General features: G+C 51.7%; 1 protein-coding gene across 1 annotated transcript; it reads right to left on the bottom strand.

The window, feature by feature from the left end:
• Positions 1 to 1009: 1009 nt before the first annotated feature.
• On the bottom strand, positions 1010 to 13237 carry LOC308353276 (protein HIDE1; the record flags this gene model as incomplete). The annotated part of the gene is made up of 7 exons (XM_080820152.1): positions 1010 to 1634; positions 6235 to 6272; positions 7597 to 7640; positions 8404 to 8431; positions 9653 to 9745; positions 11794 to 12102; positions 13207 to 13237. The coding sequence occupies 7 exons, from the start codon at positions 13235 to 13237 to the stop codon at positions 1485 to 1487; spliced, it is 693 nt and encodes a 230-aa protein (XP_080676278.1). The 3' UTR covers positions 1010 to 1484.
• Positions 13238 to 20062: the final 6825 nt, after the last annotated feature.

Here is a 20062-nt window from a genome sequence, read left to right on the forward strand (position 1 = left end):
CGGGGAGGGCAGGGACAGGGGCGCGCCCTAGGGGGCGGTGCTAGGTCGCGTGGACACGCCCTGGGCCACGCCCCGCGCAAACGGTCGCGCTTTGTGAGGCGGCCGCCCTGCCCGGAAAGGTGGAGGCGGGCCTGACGTCCGAAGGCTCCGACACACCTCTACGGGTGAGCTCCGCCCCTTGGCCCTGCCCGGCTTTGTGAGGAGACACGCGGGGGGCGGGGTCCAGCTACGATGAGGCTCCGCCCCTGTGCCGGTCCTGCTCCCTCCCACTGGATGTAGCTTTGTCAGGCGCCGGGCTCTCAGGGAGGGCCTGCGCGAGGGGCGGGGCCGGCTCCCGGGACACGCCCCCAGCGTGTGGCCCCACCCCAGCCCTCCAGAAGGGAAAATCAGTTTGGGGAGGCAGTCGGTCTCTGCCCTGGACCTGAATCCGTGGGAAGGCCCCCTCACCCAGCATTCAGCCGCTCCTTATGTCTTCCCCATCGTCTCCGCCCCCTTCCCCCATTGCCTACTCCTCCATCCTTGGCCATCTATTCCCCTACAAAAAATTCTAGGATCCCTCTCTCTGGGCCCCTCCCTTAGCCCCTTCCTTCCCCCCCACCGATGACTGGGCCAATGAATCTTGCAGAGCAGGGTCGAGTGCCGCCTTCTACAGGAGCACGCGCGCGCGCGCGCACGCACACACACACATACACACCCCTATCTTCCAAGTCCGTCTGTCACTGCTTGAGGGCGTCATTCTCTTCTAGAGGGTCCAAAAAAGATTGTGACGTCTTTCCACCTTCTCTAGTTCCTACTCTTCTCTGGACCTCCTCATTGATGCTCCCCATCATTTCACTCACCACTGCAAGGACTTTAGCAAAGACCCCATGTGACAGTGTCCCCCCTCAGTACCCGCACGAGCTTTCCCATATAGCACCTTGACTGCATGCGCCTGAGGGGTACCAGGCATCCGGTGATTAGACCCCAGAGATCCTGGGCTTGAAGGATTACACTCCATAGAGACCTCGGGAACTGCTCAACCAACACCTGTTGTAATTAATAACTTAGGCATCCCAGCAGGACAGACTAACAGAACATACCCCGGGTACCCTATGTTCCAAAAACCCGGTTGGGTTGGTCAAGTCAGATGTGGCGAGGGGAGGAGGAAATCGGCCGGGTGTGTGGAGGGCCCAGACTGCTTATGGCCCAGCTGGGGGCCACAGGGATCCTAACATCTCCTTCTCACGTGGTCTGAGAAGCTGGGAACCCAAAGAGAGTCTTCCTGCTTTCTGTCCAGACTCCAGGACAATGTCTGTGCCCCCTCTGCTACTCCTGCTTCTCTGTGAGGAGGGTCCCAAAGCCAAGGATTCCCTTTGCCTCCTCTGTCAATTCCCTGAGAAAACAGCAGCCAGAAATCCCAGAGTAGCTGGAGGGACTTCAGGCCCTCAAGAGAAGGGGGCTGAATGGAGAACGCACAGACACAGAGGGGCCCCCAGTCCTCAGCCTCACTGGCAGGCCCGGAAAGTGCTGAATTCGGGGGGCTCAGGCGAGGATGATGTGGAGGTGGGCCTTTTCCGGGGCCCAGAGCTGCCGGGTGTCTCGGCGGAGCCTGAGCGCGCATCCAGAGTGGGTGCATCTTCTTCCGGACTCATTTTCTTTGTCCATGGAGGAAAAACAGAGAACAGGGTGATTTGAGGTCCAGGATCCAGGGTCTCCCTACATTCTGAGTCAGAGACACACACCCCCCCCCCGCCCAGTCCATCCGGTCTCATTTCAGCCCCACACACCACCCCACAGCTTCAGGACCCAGATCCTGTCCTCTGTCCTCCTGCCTATCTGGATGCTGAGAAGGGAAGCAGACAGCATGGGTTCAAATCCCACCCCCACCTTGTCCCGTTGAGTAACTTAACCCCTCTGAGCCTCACTTTTTCCTTTTGCACAATGGGGAGAATGCTCCTAGACCCCTCCTAGAGTTGCTACAAAACATGGAGGAATTAAATAGATAAAGTTGCTGGCACACAGCAAGCACTAATAGTTAAGTGAACAAAGCTGTGACCATTATCTCTTCCCCTCCCCAACCTTGTCACCTGTTCTGGGCTCCCACAAAACCTGCCTCGAAAGGCTATCCTCTCCTCTACCATAGATGCTCCTGCCCCAAATGCCAGTCAAGAAGAGATGGACTTGGGACGCCTGGGTGGCTCAGTTGGTTAAGCGTCTACCTTTGGCTCAGGTCATGATCCCAGGGTCCTGGGATTGAGTCCCACATCAGGCTCCCAGTTCAGCGGGGAGCCTGCTCAAGATTCTCTCTCCCTCTCCCTCTGCCCCTCCCCCTGCTCTCTCTCTCTTTCAAATAAACAAAATGTAAAAATTTAAATTTAAAAAATGTCAACCCCACTTCCTAGGGCATCCTAGAGCAAATATCAGACCCTCAGCAGGGTATCACGATACAAGCTGGAGAACGATAAGCTGCCTCCCTTTTATTTCAGCCATCGAATGCTTCAAAAAGAAACTAGAATTGAAAGCAGGGACTCAGACAGATATTTGCATACCCATGTTCATAGCAGCACTGTTCATAATAGCTGAATGGCAGAAACAACCCAAGTGTGCATCAACAAATGAACAGAAAGCAAAATTCTGCCTTCACCAAGAATAAAATTCTGACACCTGCTACAACATGAATGAACTTGAAGACATTATGCTCAATGAAATAAGCCAGACACATGGGGCACCTGGGTGGCTCAGTCGGTTAAGGGTCAGCCCTGGGCTCAGATCAGGATCCCAGGGACCTGGGATGGAGCTCTGCGTGGGGGCCCCCTACTCAGCGGGGAGTCTGTTTCTCCCTCTTCCTTTGCCCCTCCCCCATGCTTGTGCATGTGTTCACGCGCTCTCTCTCTCTCTCAAATAAAATCTTTTCTGTAAAACACCAGACACAAAAGGATGAATATTATATGACATCATTTCTACATAAAATGTCCAGAATACGCAAACCCACAGAGAGAGAAAGGAGCATGGTAGATGCCAGGGGCTCGGGTTGGTTGAGAACGAGAAGTTAGGGGGAGCCTGGGTGGCTCAGTGGGTTAAAGCCTCTGCCTTCAGCTCAGGTCATGATCCCAGGGTCCTGGGATCGAGCCCCGCGTCGGGCTCTCTGTTCGGCAGGGAGCCTGCTTCATCCTCTCTCTCTCTGCCTGCCTTTCTGCCTACTTGTGATCTCTGTCTGTCAAATAAATAAATAAAATCTTTTAAAAATTTTTAAAAAAAAGAATGAGAAGTTAGTATACAGTGGGGACAGTTCCATTTTTGCAGGACAGAGTTCTGGAGATCGATGGCGGTGATGGTTGCACAAGGTGAATGCACTTAATGCCACTGAACTGGACCTTAAAAATGGCTAAAGGAGCTCCTGGGTGGCTCAGTTCTTAAGCGTCTGCCTTCAACTCACGTCATGATCCCAGGGTCCTGGGATCAAGCCCTGCATCGGGCTCCCTGCTCAGTGGGAAGCCTGCTTCTCCCTCTCCCACTGCCCTTGTGTGTATTCTCTCTCTCCCTGTCTGTCAAATAAATAAATAAAATCATTTTTTAAAATGGCTAAAATGGTCAATTTTGTTATGTATATTTTACCATAATGAAAAAAAAAAAAAGGAAAACCTAGAAAAGATCTCGCTAGAATTTACCATGAAGGAGAGGAAGCATGGTAGTGTGGCTAGCATGCTATCATTTATGTAGACAACATGAGGTTATACACCCCCTCTTTTCACTTTTGCTTGCATTTCCAAGAAGCTCGTAATGGTGGTGGCTGTCTGCATGTGGAGGGGGAGACCACGGAGTGGACAGGGGTTACTGACAGAAGGATGTTTTACTAGATATATAATTTTGACATATGGATGTATTTCAAATGAAAAAAAAAATTTTTTTTTTAAAAGATTATTTATTTGACAGACAGAGATCACAAGTAGGCAGAGAGGCAGGCAGAGAGAGGAGAAAGCAGGCTCTCCACAGAGTAGAGAGCCCGATGCGGGGCTCGATCCCAGGACCCTGGGATCATGACCTGAGCCGAAGGCAGAGGCTTTAACCCACTGAGCCACCCAGGCGCCCCGAAAAAAAAAAATTTTTTAAGTAGGCTCTGGGGGTGCCTGGGTGGCTCAGTGGATTGAGCCTCTGCCTTCAGCTCGGGTCATGATCTCAGGGTCCTGGGATCAAGCCCCACATCGGGCTCTCTGCTCAGTGGGGAGTCCACTTCCCCTATTTCTCTGCCTTCCTCTCTGCCTACTAGTGGTCTGTGTGTGTGTGTGTGTGTCAAATAAATAAATAAATCTTTAAAATAAAAAAAAAGTAGGCTCTGTGCCCAACATGGGGCTTGAACTCAACACCCTGAGATTAAGAGTCACATGCTCTATCCACTGAGCCGGCCAGGTGTTCCCCTCCCCCAAGTTTTTTAATTAAAAAAAAATATACATATATAGTCACAAGGACTAAGATACTTTTTAAATTTTTCTCCCTGTCTCTGTTTCCACTTGTTTCATTTTACTCTTTTTTTAAAAAGGAAAAAAGAAAAGTCCCCAGGGTGCTGGTGCCTTAAGCAGCACGTCTTCTCACAGAAAGTTTTAGAATTTGCCCTGCATTTTGGGCGGAGGGAGGGTTTTGTTTTTTGTTTTTTCTTAACAGCATAGGATTTGTCCTAGAACTGAGACCTCAGAAGGCTGAACTGGCCGGCGGGACCAAGCCCCTTCCTTCCCACACTCATACACAGTTTAAATGTCCTTGCTCCTCTCTCCGGAACCCCAGTATCGCGTCTGCACCTGCCGTTGGGCGTCGCCGGGTAAGGGGGCGTGTCTCTGGTCCCTACACGCCCGCGGCTCCCCGGGACTCCCAGCCGCCTCCCTCCGCCCTCTCCCTCCGTCCATCATCCGCCGTGTTTCCTGTCCCTAGAATCGATCTGACCAGCATCCGTTCCCTTCTTCCACCTCCGCTGCCGACACGCTGGACCAAAGCACCTACCACTTAGCTCGCCTGGACCAGCACCGTCGCCTCGGTCCTGGTAACCACCCCCCACCCCCGAATGACACATTCTGGTGGGCCCACGCCCCCCAAGTCTGTCCTCCCCGCAGCCGCCAGAGGGCGCGGGTGAGCACTTGAATCGGTCCCCTCTCCCCCGCCCCCACTTCCCCGCCCGGGAACCCTCCATGGCGCTCCCATCACATGGGGCGACAAAGTTCTCCGCAAGGCTCCCCTCGACTCTCCATTCGGCTCCACTCCAGTTATCCTGGACGGTGCCAAGAACGTGTCCCGAGCCTGTGGCCATCTTCCGTAGCTACCCCCTGCCTGTTGGCTGTCTCTGAGACTTCCTGGATCTCCCATCTAAGGGAGAAGTGAGCTTCCCTCCCACTCCTACCCTATGTGGCATCGTCTGTCTCCCCGCCACCCCCCGGGAGAAAGTAGAAAGCTCTGAAGAATTAAAGCCTTTGTCCTGTTCTTGTCCCAACACCCAGGAAGGGTGTGTTGAACCAACCCAACCCTCTCCCATTATGGTGCCCTTGGCACACCAACTCCCCACCCAGGTTCCCTGACTGCAGTCCCAAAGTGCCCACTAGCAAAGGGGCAGAATGCAAAGAGACCTTCCCCACCTGTAAGAGAAACGCACAGCTTGGACATTTAAGCTGAAATCCCTGAAACTGAACATAAAAACAGGCTTTTCTTTACCAGGAGGGGACTAGGGTGTGCATCAGACTGTTGAAAAGCACGTGACCCCATCGGGTCACCCTGAGTCCCCTGTCACCATTCTGTAGGGTCGGCCCCATGGTGTGCAAAGGCGGCCCGGGGATCCTGCCCAGGGCCATCGGATGGCCTGGACGTGGCTGCCTCCCATTCCCTGGGATTTTCCAGAGCCAACTCTCAGTTCACAAACAGATCCCTGCTCAGGGATTCAGGGTTTTTCCCAGACCCCCTCCCCACAAACTCAGAGATATCAGGTCAGCCCAGCCTGATGGTGGTCTTCCGGAGGTTAAGACAGTCAGCAGAAACCCAGGACCAAGAAATGCAATGACTGGGGCGCCTGGGTGGCTCAGTGGGTTAAGCCACTGCCTTCGGCTCGGGTCATGATCTCGGGGTCCTGGGATCGAGCCCCGAATCGGGCTCTCTGCTCAGCAGGGAGCCTGCTTCCTCCCTTCTCTCTCTGCCTGCCTCTCTGCCTACTTGTGATCTCTCTGTCAAATAAATAAATCAAATCTTAAAAAAAAAAAAAAAAGAAATGCAATGACTTACCATGGAGATGGCAAACAGAGAGTTATCAAAGGTCATATCTGAAATAGAAAGAGAAAGGAAAGCCCAGTGCCAGTATAAAATCTCTGCTCACTGCCCTCCCCGGGCCCTCCCCTCAGAGCCACAGGCCTCAAGTCAACTGCGAGGAAGGGCTTGGGACCCATCTCCCAGCATGCTTTGCTCCCTTCCAGCCCATTCCACCAGGTGAACCATTCCCAGCTGTAAACTGAACTGTGTCCTTTTTCTCCTCAGAGCCCTCCCCCAGGGGCCTCTTGCGGCCCTCTAATAAATGGGTTTCTCCTCTCTGCTCCCACTTTCCGGAACTCCTCTCAGCTCCTCCACTGCCCCAGGCTCTCCCTCCATCGTCTGCTCCCCACCTGACTCCACCCCCCACCCCCCCACACACACCCCTGCTCCTGCGTGTCTCTGCCTAAACACCACTTCCTCCCTTCCTGACTCCCCCCTAAACACCACCTCCTGCCCTCCTGGCCCCAGACAGGGTCCCGCTGGCCATGGGCTGTTTCCCCACTGCAGGATGGGCTTGTGAGCAAAGACCACCTGTCTTGGTCATCACATAGTAGGTGCTCAGTAAAAGTATGGACCCGTGGGAGCTCCTGGGTGACTCAGTCAGTTAAGCCTCTACCTTCCGCTCAGGTCATGATCCTAGCATCCTGGGATCAAGCCCGAGTGGGACTCCTTGCTCAGGGGAGGGGGGCTGCTTCTCCCTCTGCCTGCTGCTCCCCCTGCTTGTGCTCTCTCTCTCTCTCTCTCAAATAAATAAATAATCTTTTTTGAATTAAAAAAAAAAATTGTGGGAACAGTGAAAGAAGTACAGAGGATGGAATTTCTCTGCTTGGGGCCCCTTCCTGAGCGACCCCCGCCCCCTGGTGGAAGCCTTCAGGATGACACGTTCTGGATCACAAACGGGGCACCACTTAAGGACAGGGCCAGGCAGTCCGTCCCCCATAGAACCGAGGGTCCGGCACTGGAAGCAAGTGTTACATACACACTTGTGTTTTTCTCCCGAGGGGTAAGAAGAATGATAGGGTGCTGAAGGCAGGGAAATAGAAACACACCCCCGGTCTAGGGAGTCAGGGAAGGCTTCCCGAAGGCGGCCTCTAGACCAAGACCAGAGGGAGGAAGACTGTTGTAGGCAGAGGTCAGGGTGACTGAAGGGCCCGAGGATGAGGCGGAGAGAACAGGTGAGAGGTGAAACCTGGCCCCGGAGGGAGGGGAGGGTGTGTTCTTGACCCTAAGGGAAGTGAGCAGCTGCAGAAGAGGCTCAGTAGCAAGTAAGGAGACCCGCTAGCATTTCTGAGGGGGTGAGCCTGCCCTGGCAGGGGACAGGAGTAAGAAGGTACATACCTGTGGTGGCGAAGTTGATCTGAACCCAGCAGGATTCTCGCTGTCTGCAAAGGGATTTGGGAGAGTAACGACCCACTCCTCTCAGGCCGGAGGATTGTTCCGGGAAGCCCTGGCTCCAAACTTGGCCTTCACTCCCCACCTTTCTTTGCAGCCTCCCCAAGTCCCCTCAGAAGGAAGTTCTCTTCCAGGAGCCGCATCGCCTGGTGAAGTCGGGATTCGATCCCTGGGACTGTTGCTAGCTCTATGCCACCAGGCAGCGGGGTGGCCAGCCCTCTCTCAGGGGAGAAACTGAGGCTGGGGCCACTGCCTACAGGCTACAAGCTGGGTACCGCATAGCCCCAGAGGGTGCCACTCACCTCTCCCAACTCTGACTTCCTAGAGTATTAAAACCATTTTGGGCAGTCAGTGGTTAAGGGATGTGAGCACGACTCAGCCACTTGCTCCCTGCGTGGCTAAGTTGAGCCTCAGTCTCCTTGTCTATAAAATGGGACTACTTATAAAGGCCAGCTCCCGCAGCAGCTGTGAGCAGCTGTGAACTCCAGCGGCAGCTCCTAGCACAGTGCTCCGCTCACACTAGGTGTTTTATAATTGACCCCTGTTCTTCTTAAGCAGCCCTCCCACGAGAGGGCGCTGTTTGGAATGGAGCCACCCACCCCCGCACCCAGCACCGGAAGTGCCCCTCTGTCCCCAGAACCTGGCCAGGTCTCAGAGTCCTTAACACCCATTCGGAACCTCTACCCCATACCCACCAACCACGTATTTTTTTCCCCCAAAGCATCCTTTGAGGATCTCCAGAGATGGTCTCACCTTTTCTTCTGCAAATTTTTTACTTTAACTGGGAACAAAAAAAAAAAATAAACGTTTATTAGATTTTAGTTGTGGCTGCCTCCTAGTTGCAAAAACAAAACAAACAAGACTCCAGGGGCGCCTGGGTGGCTCAGTGGGTTGAGCCTCTGCCTTTGGCTCAGGTCATGATCTCAGAGTTCTGGGATCGAGTCCTGCATGGGGCTCTCTGCGCAACAGGGAGCCTGCTTCCCCCTCTCTCTTCCTGCATCTCTGCCTACTTGTGATCTCTCTCTCCCTGTGTCAAATAAATAAATAAAATCTTAAAAAAAAAAAAAGCTCCAAAGTCTCCCTCATACATTTGTGACCCAACCTTGCCTTCTCCTCCGGCAAATGTGCCACTCACAGGAGAGCTAATGCAAAACCCTCCCACTGCCCAATTACATGAGTAATGTGTATTGGTAAAAGCTTCAAACAAGCATGTAAGAAAAATTTTTTTTGTTAAAGATTTTAAGTAATTTCCATACCCAATGTGGGACTCGAACTCACAACCCCAAGATCAAGAGCTGCATGCTCTACCTACTGAGTCAGCCAGGTGCCCCCTACTACTGTTTGGCTTGGTTTTGTTTATTGTCAGTTGCAGTGATTGACAGGAGCTGGGGGAGGAGGAACCGTGAGTTAGTGTTTAAAAGGGACAGAGGGGGTGCCTAGGTGGCTCAGCAGGTTAAAGCCTCTGCCTTCAGCTCAGGTCATGATCCCAGGGTCCTGGGATTGAGCCCCCAGTCGGGCTCTCTGCTCAGCAGGGAGCCTGCTTCCTTCTCTCTCTCTCTCTCTCTCTCTCTGCCTGCCTCTCCACCTACTTGTGATCTCTGTCTGTCAAATAAATAAATAAAATCTTTAAAAAGAAAAAATAAAGGGGACAGAGTTTCAATCGGGGCAGATGACAAAGTTCTGGAGATGGACAGTGGTGATGGTTGTGTAACAAATTGAATGTACTCAATGCTGCCGAACTGGACACTTAAAAATTAAGGGTTGAAATGTGAAACTCTGTGTTATATATATTTTATAATGTAAAAATATATGTCAACTTCCCCCACCCCACCACCAACACTGCACTTCTGGAAGATTCTTTACTGCAAGTTTTGGAGTAAGACCTCCCTAGCTGTGTGCCTCCGTGCTCCTAAAAAATGGGTGTGATTGAGGGCTCATTTACACGTCCCAGCAGTTGCACATCGGGCAGCCTCTGGGGTATGCCATCTCTGCCTGCTGTTACCTTTCCTGACCACCACGGCAATGGCCACCAGGCCAGCAAGGAGAAGGAGGGCTCCAGCCAGGCTCAAGGAGAGTGCCAGTATCCAAGTGGGCACTAGAGGAACATGAGAAAAAGAGGGGGGACAGGTTATGGAGTTGTGGGGTGCAGGGTGAAGGTGGGACACCTGTCATTTCTCCAGATTACCTTTGGGGAGCCAGCACCCCCCATACTGCCCAACCATTTGACTTGGGTGTAGCTGGACCCTAGGGATCTGGCAAGTCTTGTGACCAGTCAGTTAGCATATCCCCCACCCCCAGTTGCGGTGATTGGTTCAGGGATGGGCATGTGGGCAAAGCAGAGCTAATGAGAGCTGATTCTGAGTCTTGGCTCCACTACTGGGAAGAGAGGGTTACTCCTCCGGCCAGCATTACAGTGCTGGTAGGATATATATCTGGAGCTGCTAGGCACAGTTTTGACACCATAAAGAGGGGTTCTTGCCTGAGAATAAGACACAAAAAAGCAGAGCTGAGAGCTGGCAAATGATTCCTGACTTCTTTGAGCACCTGGATCCAGCCATGCCTGAAGTCAATGCTCCAAACTGACTTCAGTTTGGCAAATCAACACATTCTCTTTTGTTGCTGAAGCCAGTTTGAGTCAAGTTTCCAGTTACTGGCAGCCTGAGAGTCCTGCTGGCTTCAGCCTGATACCAGGGGCATCAGATGACATCCACCCCCAGCCCCATGGTGGACCCTGAAATCCATGCAGAGGTCAGCCACAAAAGCATGAAGCTCCAGCTTCACAGTTTACTTCTCTGCAAGGGATTTGACTTCCCCTCCCTGAAGAGAGGGGATCTCTCAGGAAAGACAGGAGGAGATGACCCAGTCCCTATGGAGACCAGGAGCTAAGCCAGGAAGGGGAAGGAACAGACATATACTTGAAATTCTCACACTGTTAGCCCTTGTTCATTCATTCATCTGGGGCAGGAGGGCTGTTGTTCCCTCCCCACTCTGAGACCACAGACTCAAGGTGATTGAAGGGGGCCTTTGACGGTGGAGCTCAAAGACACAGACTGTTTTGTCACCGCAAGGCACTGGGGCTTCTATGAGCAACAACGTTCTCTTTAAGTGGGGCTTCTGCGGGTAACAAAGTTCTCTTTGCCGCTGGAAAGTTCTGATGGATGGTGAAGCAGAGTCTCTACCTGGAGACTCCTCCTCCCTCCCTCCTGCTCCTTGATCCAGAGCTCACACCCAGCCTCCTGTCCTGAAAAGACCACAGGAAAATATCAGTCTTCCAGGCCTTCTGTCTTGCTTCGACAAAGAAACAAAGTCCCTGATACAGCCAAAGGCCCTGCACGATCCTCCTTGCCACCTCCATGCCCCCTTCTCCCCCAACTTCTCTCCTTGCCCACTATGCTTCAGCCCTACAGAGCGCCCCGGTGTTCCTCAAACATGCCAGACACATGCCAGCCTCAGGGCCTTTGTACAGCTGGTCCCTCTACCGGGGACCCTCTCGCCATAGATCCCCACATGGCTGCCTCCTCATCATTCAGGTCTTTGCTCAAATGTCGCTTCCTCGGAGGCTTTCCCTGGCCACTCTCCTCTGTACTTAAAACGACGCCCTTCCCTAGCTGGTACTTTATCCCGGCCTCTTTATTTGGCCCCTGCTGGCTACACTGAATATTTTCTGGCCTCCCTGCTTCTTCTCTACTGTCTGCATCTCCTCCGAATGTCAGCTGGGGGAGGGGAGGGACATCGTTTCACTCGCTGCTGAAACTGTAGGACCAAGAACAGTGTCTGGTGCATAGAGGGTGCTCAAAACTGGTACATGGCCAGGAGGGGGGCGGGGCAGTGGAGTGTGGAGGGTTAACACCTGGATACTGGGGCCCATGGGATCCCAGCCCTGCTGCCCTGCTAGCTGTGTGACTTGGCCAAGTCCCTTCATCACTTGTGCCTCAGTTTCCTTATCTGCAAAACGGGGAGCATCGCTGAACCCGTTGCGTGGGATGACTGTGAGAATTCAGCAATGAAAGGTGAGTGAGCCCTGGCCAGCTGGAGGCCTGGCTCGTTCCACGGAGGTTTCCAAGCAGAGGGAACAGCACGGGCAAAGGCTCGGCGGCGAGCCGATGAAGCCGTGGGCTGCGAGGGCGGCCAGGAGGGTCTTACCTGGGTAGGAGACGTTTACCATCTCACTGGAATCTGACAGCTGCGGCTTCAGGTCCTCACTTAGCACCCTATACTGGCAGTAAAATGGGCCCCCTGGAGCCTCCCTGCCGCCGCCACTTAGGTTGAAGGTGACCCCAAGCTGGTCCACAGGTGCCTGCAGGAGCTGGACCACCTGCCCACCACGGTAGAGCGTGAAATTTGCCCCCGGGAAGCCCTCAGGGGCCATGCAGGCGATGTGGATGGGATCTTCCTGGCTGCTGGGGTGCGGGGGCACCAGCAGGATGGACGGCGCTGGGATTGCCAAGGAGCCTGTAATGCAGAAAAAGGGAGGCAGGCTGAGTGGTTAGAACAGAGGCGTTTCCTGGCTCTGTGGCCTTAGGCAAGCGGCTGACCCTCTCTGGGCCTCAGTCTTTCTTTACAAGTGGGTAGTCGACCCTATCCCATTGCTCTGCTGAGGGGTTCGGGGACTAGGCAGCTGGGAGGGGGTCGCTACGTTTGAGTCATTTTATTATCATCGAAATGGTTATTACATAGCGACGTGATCATAGCCTTAGTACTTCCATCAACAGCACTCACCTGATGCCCGGCCCTATTAGGTGCTGGGGATGGAACATGAATGAGATGGACAGATAGACGTGCCTGCCTCGAGGAGCGGACGTTCTCAGGGAGACGAGAAGCACTGGGCAGCCCATCAGACAGGGTCATGGGAAACCTGCACTGGCTGGGGAGGCCATGGAGCTTCCCTGAAGAGGGGACACAGGAAAAACTAGGGGAGGGTATTCCGGGCAGAGGGAAGAGCTTGGGCAAATGCTGGGAGGATGGAAGGGGTGTGGGGTCTTCAAGGAGGCCAGGGTGGCTGGAGGGGATGAGCCAAGGAAAGGATGGGAGGAACAGAGAGCAAAAGGGGTTCTCCTGTTTCCCAAGCCATGGTGAGGAATTGGGGTTTGGTGGGTACAGTTTCCTATAGGAGGTACCAGTGTCTCCCCAGCTGGCCCCAGGCTCCCCAGCAGAGCTCAGGCGAGGTCTACACAAGCCTCTCCCTGTTTGGCCTCTAGACTTTTGCATGGGTTCCCCTGGCCCCCAGCAGAATCTCCTGTTGCCCCAGCCCCGGAGGTAACAGCCTGCAGAAGCCAAGCGGGGCTGAGTCATGGGGCGTGGGCACCGCTGTCCCCAGCGGGGTGGGATTTCTGATAGCCTTGATGTGTGGGTGATGAGGAGCACCCTAAGACAAAGCCATGCTCCTGGGGGCATTTCCAAAACTCTGGGGCAAATCTGTCAGCGTTCAGCCTCCTCCAGCACCTGGGGAAGGCAACCCTGGGCTGCTTTCCGCCTCCAGAGCAGAGATCAGGTGGGCGGGGGGGTGGGGGGGTGGGAGCGGGGTGGGGCTGATGCAGGGGGGGACATCGGGCTCACCGGCTGCAAAGAGCAGGATGGTCCAGGGCATCTCTCCTCCCGAGTCTGGCCGGGAAATCTGGCTGAGGCCAGCGTGGCCCACGGCTCACCGCCAGCTCCTCCTGTGGGGCCAGGGCAGGGAAAGGAGAACCAGGGCTGATTGGAACGAAAGTTTCCTCACTGGCAGGAAGTTGCACACACACGCTCAGCTGCCGAAAGGGACTCTCTCCTCTCCCCACCCCTTCCACGGACGCACATCAGATTCAGGCACTTCACTGCACCTTGGTGGCCACATTTCTGCAGAGATGGGAGGAGGGACACATGGCTAAGATGATCAGGTGTGTGTGTGGGGGGGGGGGTTTCCTCCCTGAGAAGACAATTTCTGGTTGGGATGAGGAAGGGACTATGAGCTGTTTGGGAAACCCATGCCCAAGACACAAACCTCAGCCCAACCAGTTCCAAAGTAGAAACATGTTGGGCAGAGGTTGGTAGAGCATAGGGGTTGGTGCTTGGCTTCTGCACTTCTGGCAAGACATGGTCCATCTCTGAAGCCTCAGTTTGCTGCTCTGCAGAATGGGGCTAAGAGTTGCAGGTATTAGATCCAAAGAACTCATAATATATACCGAAATGTAATGCTAGAGGTGTGAGTGCTCCCAGTGTGAGGCCATGGGAGCATCACCATCCCTGTGAAAGAGAACAGTAGGTCCAAAACCGAGGGAATGATATAGTTTCCAGAATAAATTGTCTCCTGTTTACAACCCAGAAACTTCCTAAGGTCTGTCTTACTAGTAAGTTTGCTTTGGTCTCTCTCAACATTTCTGTTCAAGTCAGGTAGGTCCACCTGGAGGTTTACACTGGGGAAGGACGTTAAGTGTGTGGTCACTAAACAACAATAAAGGGCTATTATGCCGGACGTTTTTATTTGGATACATGAGGCAGGCTCATTCCAATGTCAGGACCTTTGCACGTGCTGTCACTGCTGCCTGGGACACAATTCTATTAACCTGTTAAGATTCCACTTCTCTTTCAGGTTTCAGCCTAAATATCATTTCTGGGAAATCTTTCCAGATCCCTCTGGACTTAGAAAAATTTCCTTGCTGAATTATACTACAGTGTCCTGTAATTTTCTTTTATTGAAATTAGCCTGCTTGTATTTTCAAAGAATTTGTCTGTTTCATCTAAGTTGTAGAGCTTATCAGTAAAAACTCTTCATATTCCCTTGTTATCCTTTTAATGTCTGTAGGGTCTGTGGCGATGCCCCTCTTTCAATGGTAACGTGTTTTTTCTATTTTCTTGAATAGTCTTGATAGGGGTAAATCAGTTTCCTTAATCTTTTCAAAGTACTAGCTTTTAGCTTTGCTATTTTTCTCTATTTTCTGTTTTGGATTTCATTGTTTTTTGTCTTATCTTTCTTTCTTCTTTCTTCTATTTACCTTATGTTTCATTGGCTCTTCTTAGCTTCTCAAGATGGAAGCTTAGCTCATTGATTTTAAACATTTATCTCCCAATATAAGCATTTAAAGCTATATATTTCCCTCTAAGTACTGCTTTAACTGCATCTCACACATTCTGACTTGTGCCCAAATTAGAAATATTCTCTTATTTCCCTTGTGAATTTTTTCTGGGACTCATACATTATTTAGAAATGCATCAATTTCCAAATATTTGGGATTTTTTGGATAGCTTATGTTAGTGATTTTTTTTTGTTAGTGATTTTTTAATTTAATTCCTTTGTGGCCAGGGAATGCACTCCATATAATTTCCATCCCTTGAGACCAAGGGATACTTTAATGGCCCAGCATATCTTGATCCACTTGAAATGAAAGTACACTCTGCAGTTATTTCAAATAATAGTCCGTAAACATCCATTAAATTAGGTCACCGTGATTTATAGAACATGTTTGAGTCTATCGAAATCATCCAGCTCTCTTCCTTCCAGGGTGCAGGGGTGGGTCTGTGGTGCCTCCTGTAGTTTCCCAATGCCTACCCCAGTGGTTGGCACACAGTGAACCACAACTATTTCTTGATTGTCTGACCTGAAAGTCAAAAAGTATCCCGTCTATTTTTGTTGCTGTATCCTGGCTATGTAAGATACAGAGTTAACAGAGATTCCTGGCTTATTTATTCCACCAGCCGTTTACTGAGTGCCACGAAGGGCTCCGAACTGTGCTGAGTGCCAGGGACACTGTGAGGAAGAAAAACTCCTGCCCTCAGGATGCTCAGAGTTCAGTTAGAGGGTCAGACAGCCAGACAATGACAGTCTAGTTGGTGTACTGCTCTAATGGAGGCAGTCACCGAGGGGAGCTCTTAACCTAGCTTCTTCTGGAGGTTCGGGGAGGGCTTCTGGGAGGAGGTGTTATCTGACTCCAAAAGCCTGAGACGGAGACAAGGGGAGGACATTCTAGGTAGACGTAATAATATGTGCGAAAGACCTCGGGTGAATGCGAGGACTTCATCCTGGGAGCATTTAACCTGGTGCAAGAATCTTTAACCTGGAATTTTGAATTCAGAAAAAGAGACACACTTACCTGCATCAGTCAGTCACCAGTCACCTTTCGTACAGATAACGCCTAGGAGAGGTACAACTAGGAGTCATGGGCAGGCTGAAGGGAAATCAGCAAGGGATGTGACTCCCCGGATCAGGACGCTGTTACCAGCCCGGGCCTGATGTTGCTAGGGAAGGAGCAGCTTGTGGAACTTCGGGATAGCTGGAGTTGCAGGCTTTGGTAGAAACACGCAGCCCAACAGGGTGGGAGCCAGAGTATACGTTTACCTACGCCCACCTCTCCTCCTGCCCTCGGATCTCCTACCGGGGCCAACCCAACTGGATGTGAAACGAGAAGAAAGCTAAGCTGACCCGCTGTGTGGAGATCAGTCTCCAGGGGCACAGAGCAGGGCCGGAAGGGGTGGAGAAGGGCTCAGGTCGGGCGCACCAAGACTGCCTAGCACGCACGCTCAGAGTCTTTCCGTTATAATTTCAGGGGATTCCTGGCCTCGAGAAGCGAGTCGGCAAACTCCGCATGGTTGTAAGGAGCCCAGGCTGACTGCAGGCCAACACTACGAAGGGAAGATGGTCCCCACGGGACGTGGCCTGTGAAACTGCCCCGTCCCTTCTCGGGCTACTCCCCTCCTGCCGCTCCTCTTCCTTTCTGCCCCTGGAGCCCTCCGAGTGCCTTCTGACCTCAGAGCGTGGTTCTCCCTGCTTGCTTCCTCTCCCTTCTGCTTCAAGTCTGAGATTCCATGCCTCCTCCTCAGGGAAGCCCAACCCCCCAAGCCATCCCCCTGACTGCCCAACATTTACTCTGCGGTGCCCACAACTACCTGAAATCATCTCAGTCCCACACTTGGGTATGCCTGGCCTCCTCCACGGGAATGGCAACTCCATGCGGACACAGAGTCTATTTTATTCACAGTGTCGGACGCTCAGTAAATATTTGTTGGCTGCTTGGACAGGGGATAGTGTTTTCAACAAAAGCAAACAAGAAACAGAAACTTCGACAAACCGAGCAAACACAGTCAGAATCAAGTTCATCCGAACTCTGGAAGACAGGCAAAGGTTTGTGCCAACCAAGTGAACACTGAATCAAGATGAAAAGGAAACTTGAACATGGCAGGAAAGCTCTGTGGTGTTTTTCCCCACCCTTCCCTCATCTCCTTCCCAGCGCGGTGGAGGTCTTGAAGACAGCAGCCTGTGTCCCCAGTATGGGGCTCTGGTACCCCGGTCGCTGAGGTTGGCAGTATGGTGTTTGTTCTAACATGTCTGCCAGGTTCCTATGGGACTGACTCAAGGTGCTTGTCTGTTGAACTCAGAACGCATTCCTGGAAAACACTCTAAGGCAAAGGGAATAACCCACAGCCACCTGGGGCAAAATATTATAATCGAGGACAACACTAACCAGTGATTTTACCAGCAAAAATGGGTTTATTCAGGAATAGCAAAGAAATGTAACCGAGAACAAGCTAGTCTGCAGCAAACGCATAGGAAGGTCTGGAGAACAAAGAAGAAAACTCTTTTATAGAGGAAAAGGGGAAGTCCGGAAGGCTGTCATGAACAAGAAATCCATTGGATTAACTGGGAGTTGGAAGTGTAGTGATGTTTCATTGGTTGAGTAGTCTCAGTCTCTCATTGGCTGGGCTGTTAACCAGCAGGAGAAAATCTTTCTTCCCCTGCTGAGGTAGTAGAGTCAGGTAGGAAAGTACCAGTTTGCAAGGTACATCTCTTCCTGTGGGATCTGCAATTAACACCGAGCAGTAGGCTGGGAGAGCTCCCCCTTCTACCTCCTGATTCCATGCTAAAGGAGGTTTCCTCTTATTAATTTTCACAACAATGGACATGCCAAAAGCTGGGAGGAAGAGCTGGGGTGAGAGTTTCTCTGGTTATTAAGGCATTTAGAAGCACCCATATATACTGGGGGATTTAGCGAACAACATACATGCCCAGGGCAGGAAAAGTGCTCAGAAAAGACCTGAGAAGACCGTGAGCTTTCATCTCAGGCTTATCTCTAGACCCAGTGCAAACGGGAAGGGAAGGCTAAGGCAAAATTGTGAATGACCTGGAAAAGCAGGTCTTTTTACAGACACAGGTCTGAGGGAGTGCCCCAGGATAAATCTGAGGGAAGATTTTTGTTTCTTTTTTCTTTCTTCTGCTTGCTCTCTAGAATATATAAATAACTATTATAACTCAACAACCAAAAGACAACCCAGTTTTAAAATGGGCGAAAGACTTGAACAGACATTTCTCAAAACCAAACCAAACCAAACCAAACCAAACCCAACCAAACCAAAACAAAAAAATACAAATGCCGAACAAGCACCCGAAATGATGCTCAACATCATTAGGGAAATGCAAATCAAAACCACAATGAGATACTATTTCACAACCATTAGGATGGCTATAATAGAAATAAATAGAAAATGGCACATGTGGATAAGGATTTGGAGAACTTGGGGCACCTTGATGGCTCAATCATCAGGCGTCTGCCTTTGGCTCAGGTCATGATCCCAGGTCCTGGGATCAAGCCCCATATCAGGCTCCCTGCTCAGCGGGAAGCCTACTTCTCCCTCTCCCACTCCCCCTGCTTGTGTTCCCTCTCTTGCTGTGTCTCTGTCAAATAAATAAATAAAACCTTTAAAAGAACAAACAAAACAAGTAAGGATTTGGAGAACTTGAAGCCCTTATACATGGGGTATCAAAATGGTGGGAGTACAAAATGGTGCAGCTCTGTGCTCAGCAAAGAGCCTGCTGGAGATTCCGTCCCCTCCCTCCCCCTTTACTCCTGCCCCCATCCCACCTCGCTCTCGCAGGCTCTTTCTAAAATAAACTTAAAAAATATATATATATATATATATACACACACACATATACATATACATATTGTTTTAATTAAAAATAAATTTTCAGGGCGCCTGGGTGGCTCAGTTGTCAAGCGTCTGCCTTCGGCTCAGGTCATGATCCCAGGATCCTGGGATCGAGACCCGTATCGGGCTCCCTGCTCAGCAGGAAGCCTGCTTCTCCCTCTGCTTCTGTTCCCTCTCTCGTTGTGTCTCTGTCAAATAAATTAAAAAAAAAATTTTTTTTTTCAAAATGTCCAAGCAGCGAGTTTGAATGACAGAAAACTTTGGAAATGAAAAGGAACATTAACAGTGACTGCACATAAACTTTGACACAACAAGGTGGTGTGACTTCCCCAAGTTCTCCAAAAGTAGTAAAGAGCTGACAGCCACCAGCTGTATTCGAGGAGTAACTGTCAACAACCGCCAGCCATTCCAGGGCCTATCTTTAAAGACTCAAAATTTCCATCTAAACATTTTCCCTTATGTTTAGACAGAATCACCAAGTAGAGTCCATTTCTCTAGTGACTTCTTGGCTTATCTGCCAGCTTCCCAGAGGGTGGTCGCCTCCAAATATTCTAAGCCACACTGAGGGAGCAGAGGTTACACGGTGGGCTGCCTAGTGGTGGGCGATCAGCCTGGAAAATAGCAGATAATATACGCTGAGAGCCTATATTGGGCCAAGCGCCGAACGAGCATTCTCTCAATCTTCACAACAGCCCAATGAGGTAAGACTAGCATCATACCCTCTTACGGATGAGGACACTGAGGCCCGGTGGGATGATTCCAAGCCAAGGGTCGAAGGGGTAGAGTGGGTGTGGGTGGCCTGACTGAGGCTTTGTGGCTCCCAGGCCCACACTCTCCTGCCTCGTAAGCATCTGGCTGTCATTTTTCCTACCCTGGGTCACATCGGTTACTCTGTTTAGTTGCTGCCCCCCAACCCCGAGTGTGGGACCTTTGGGATGCAGACTGGGCTATGTCCCTCTACAGACTCTACGGAGCGCTACGGGCAAGCCTTCGTCTCGAGTCTCACAGCCGCCCTAATGGGGCGGTCGTCCCATCACCCCAATACAGACGAGGAAACCGACGAAGTGATGGCCCTAAGGAGCAAAGGGGGTAAAGGGTCAGGCGGCGAACCTGGAGCCACGGACAAGGAACACGAAACCCCCACATCAATACGAAAGGGTCTCCCTCTCGCCCCCAGTTGAATCAGCTTATTCGTGAGCCCTACGGTCGCGTACAAGTCCAAGGCCAGCCCTTATTTAATTAAAGTCCACTCCCCCCGGGGCAGAGGGCTCAATGGTCGTCCCGCGCAGCGTACTCTGGGAAAACCGCAGGGAGGTGCCTTAAAAGGTCCCGGGAGCCTCTTACTTAGCTGTCTTAACTTTTGCCTGAGAAACATGCACCATCATAGTACTTTATTTTTATCATTTTCCCTCACCATCCGTTGAGACTAGAGCTAGAAGCTGCTCAGAAAGAAGCCCCCAGAAGCTAGAGTGTTTTAAGGCCCAACAGGCATTCATCCGGGCAGCTAAGCTCTCAGGGG

This window comes from Martes martes (assembly GCF_963455335.1).
Source record: "Martes martes genome assembly, chromosome: 1".
Lineage (NCBI taxonomy): Eukaryota > Metazoa > Chordata > Mammalia > Carnivora > Mustelidae > Martes > Martes martes.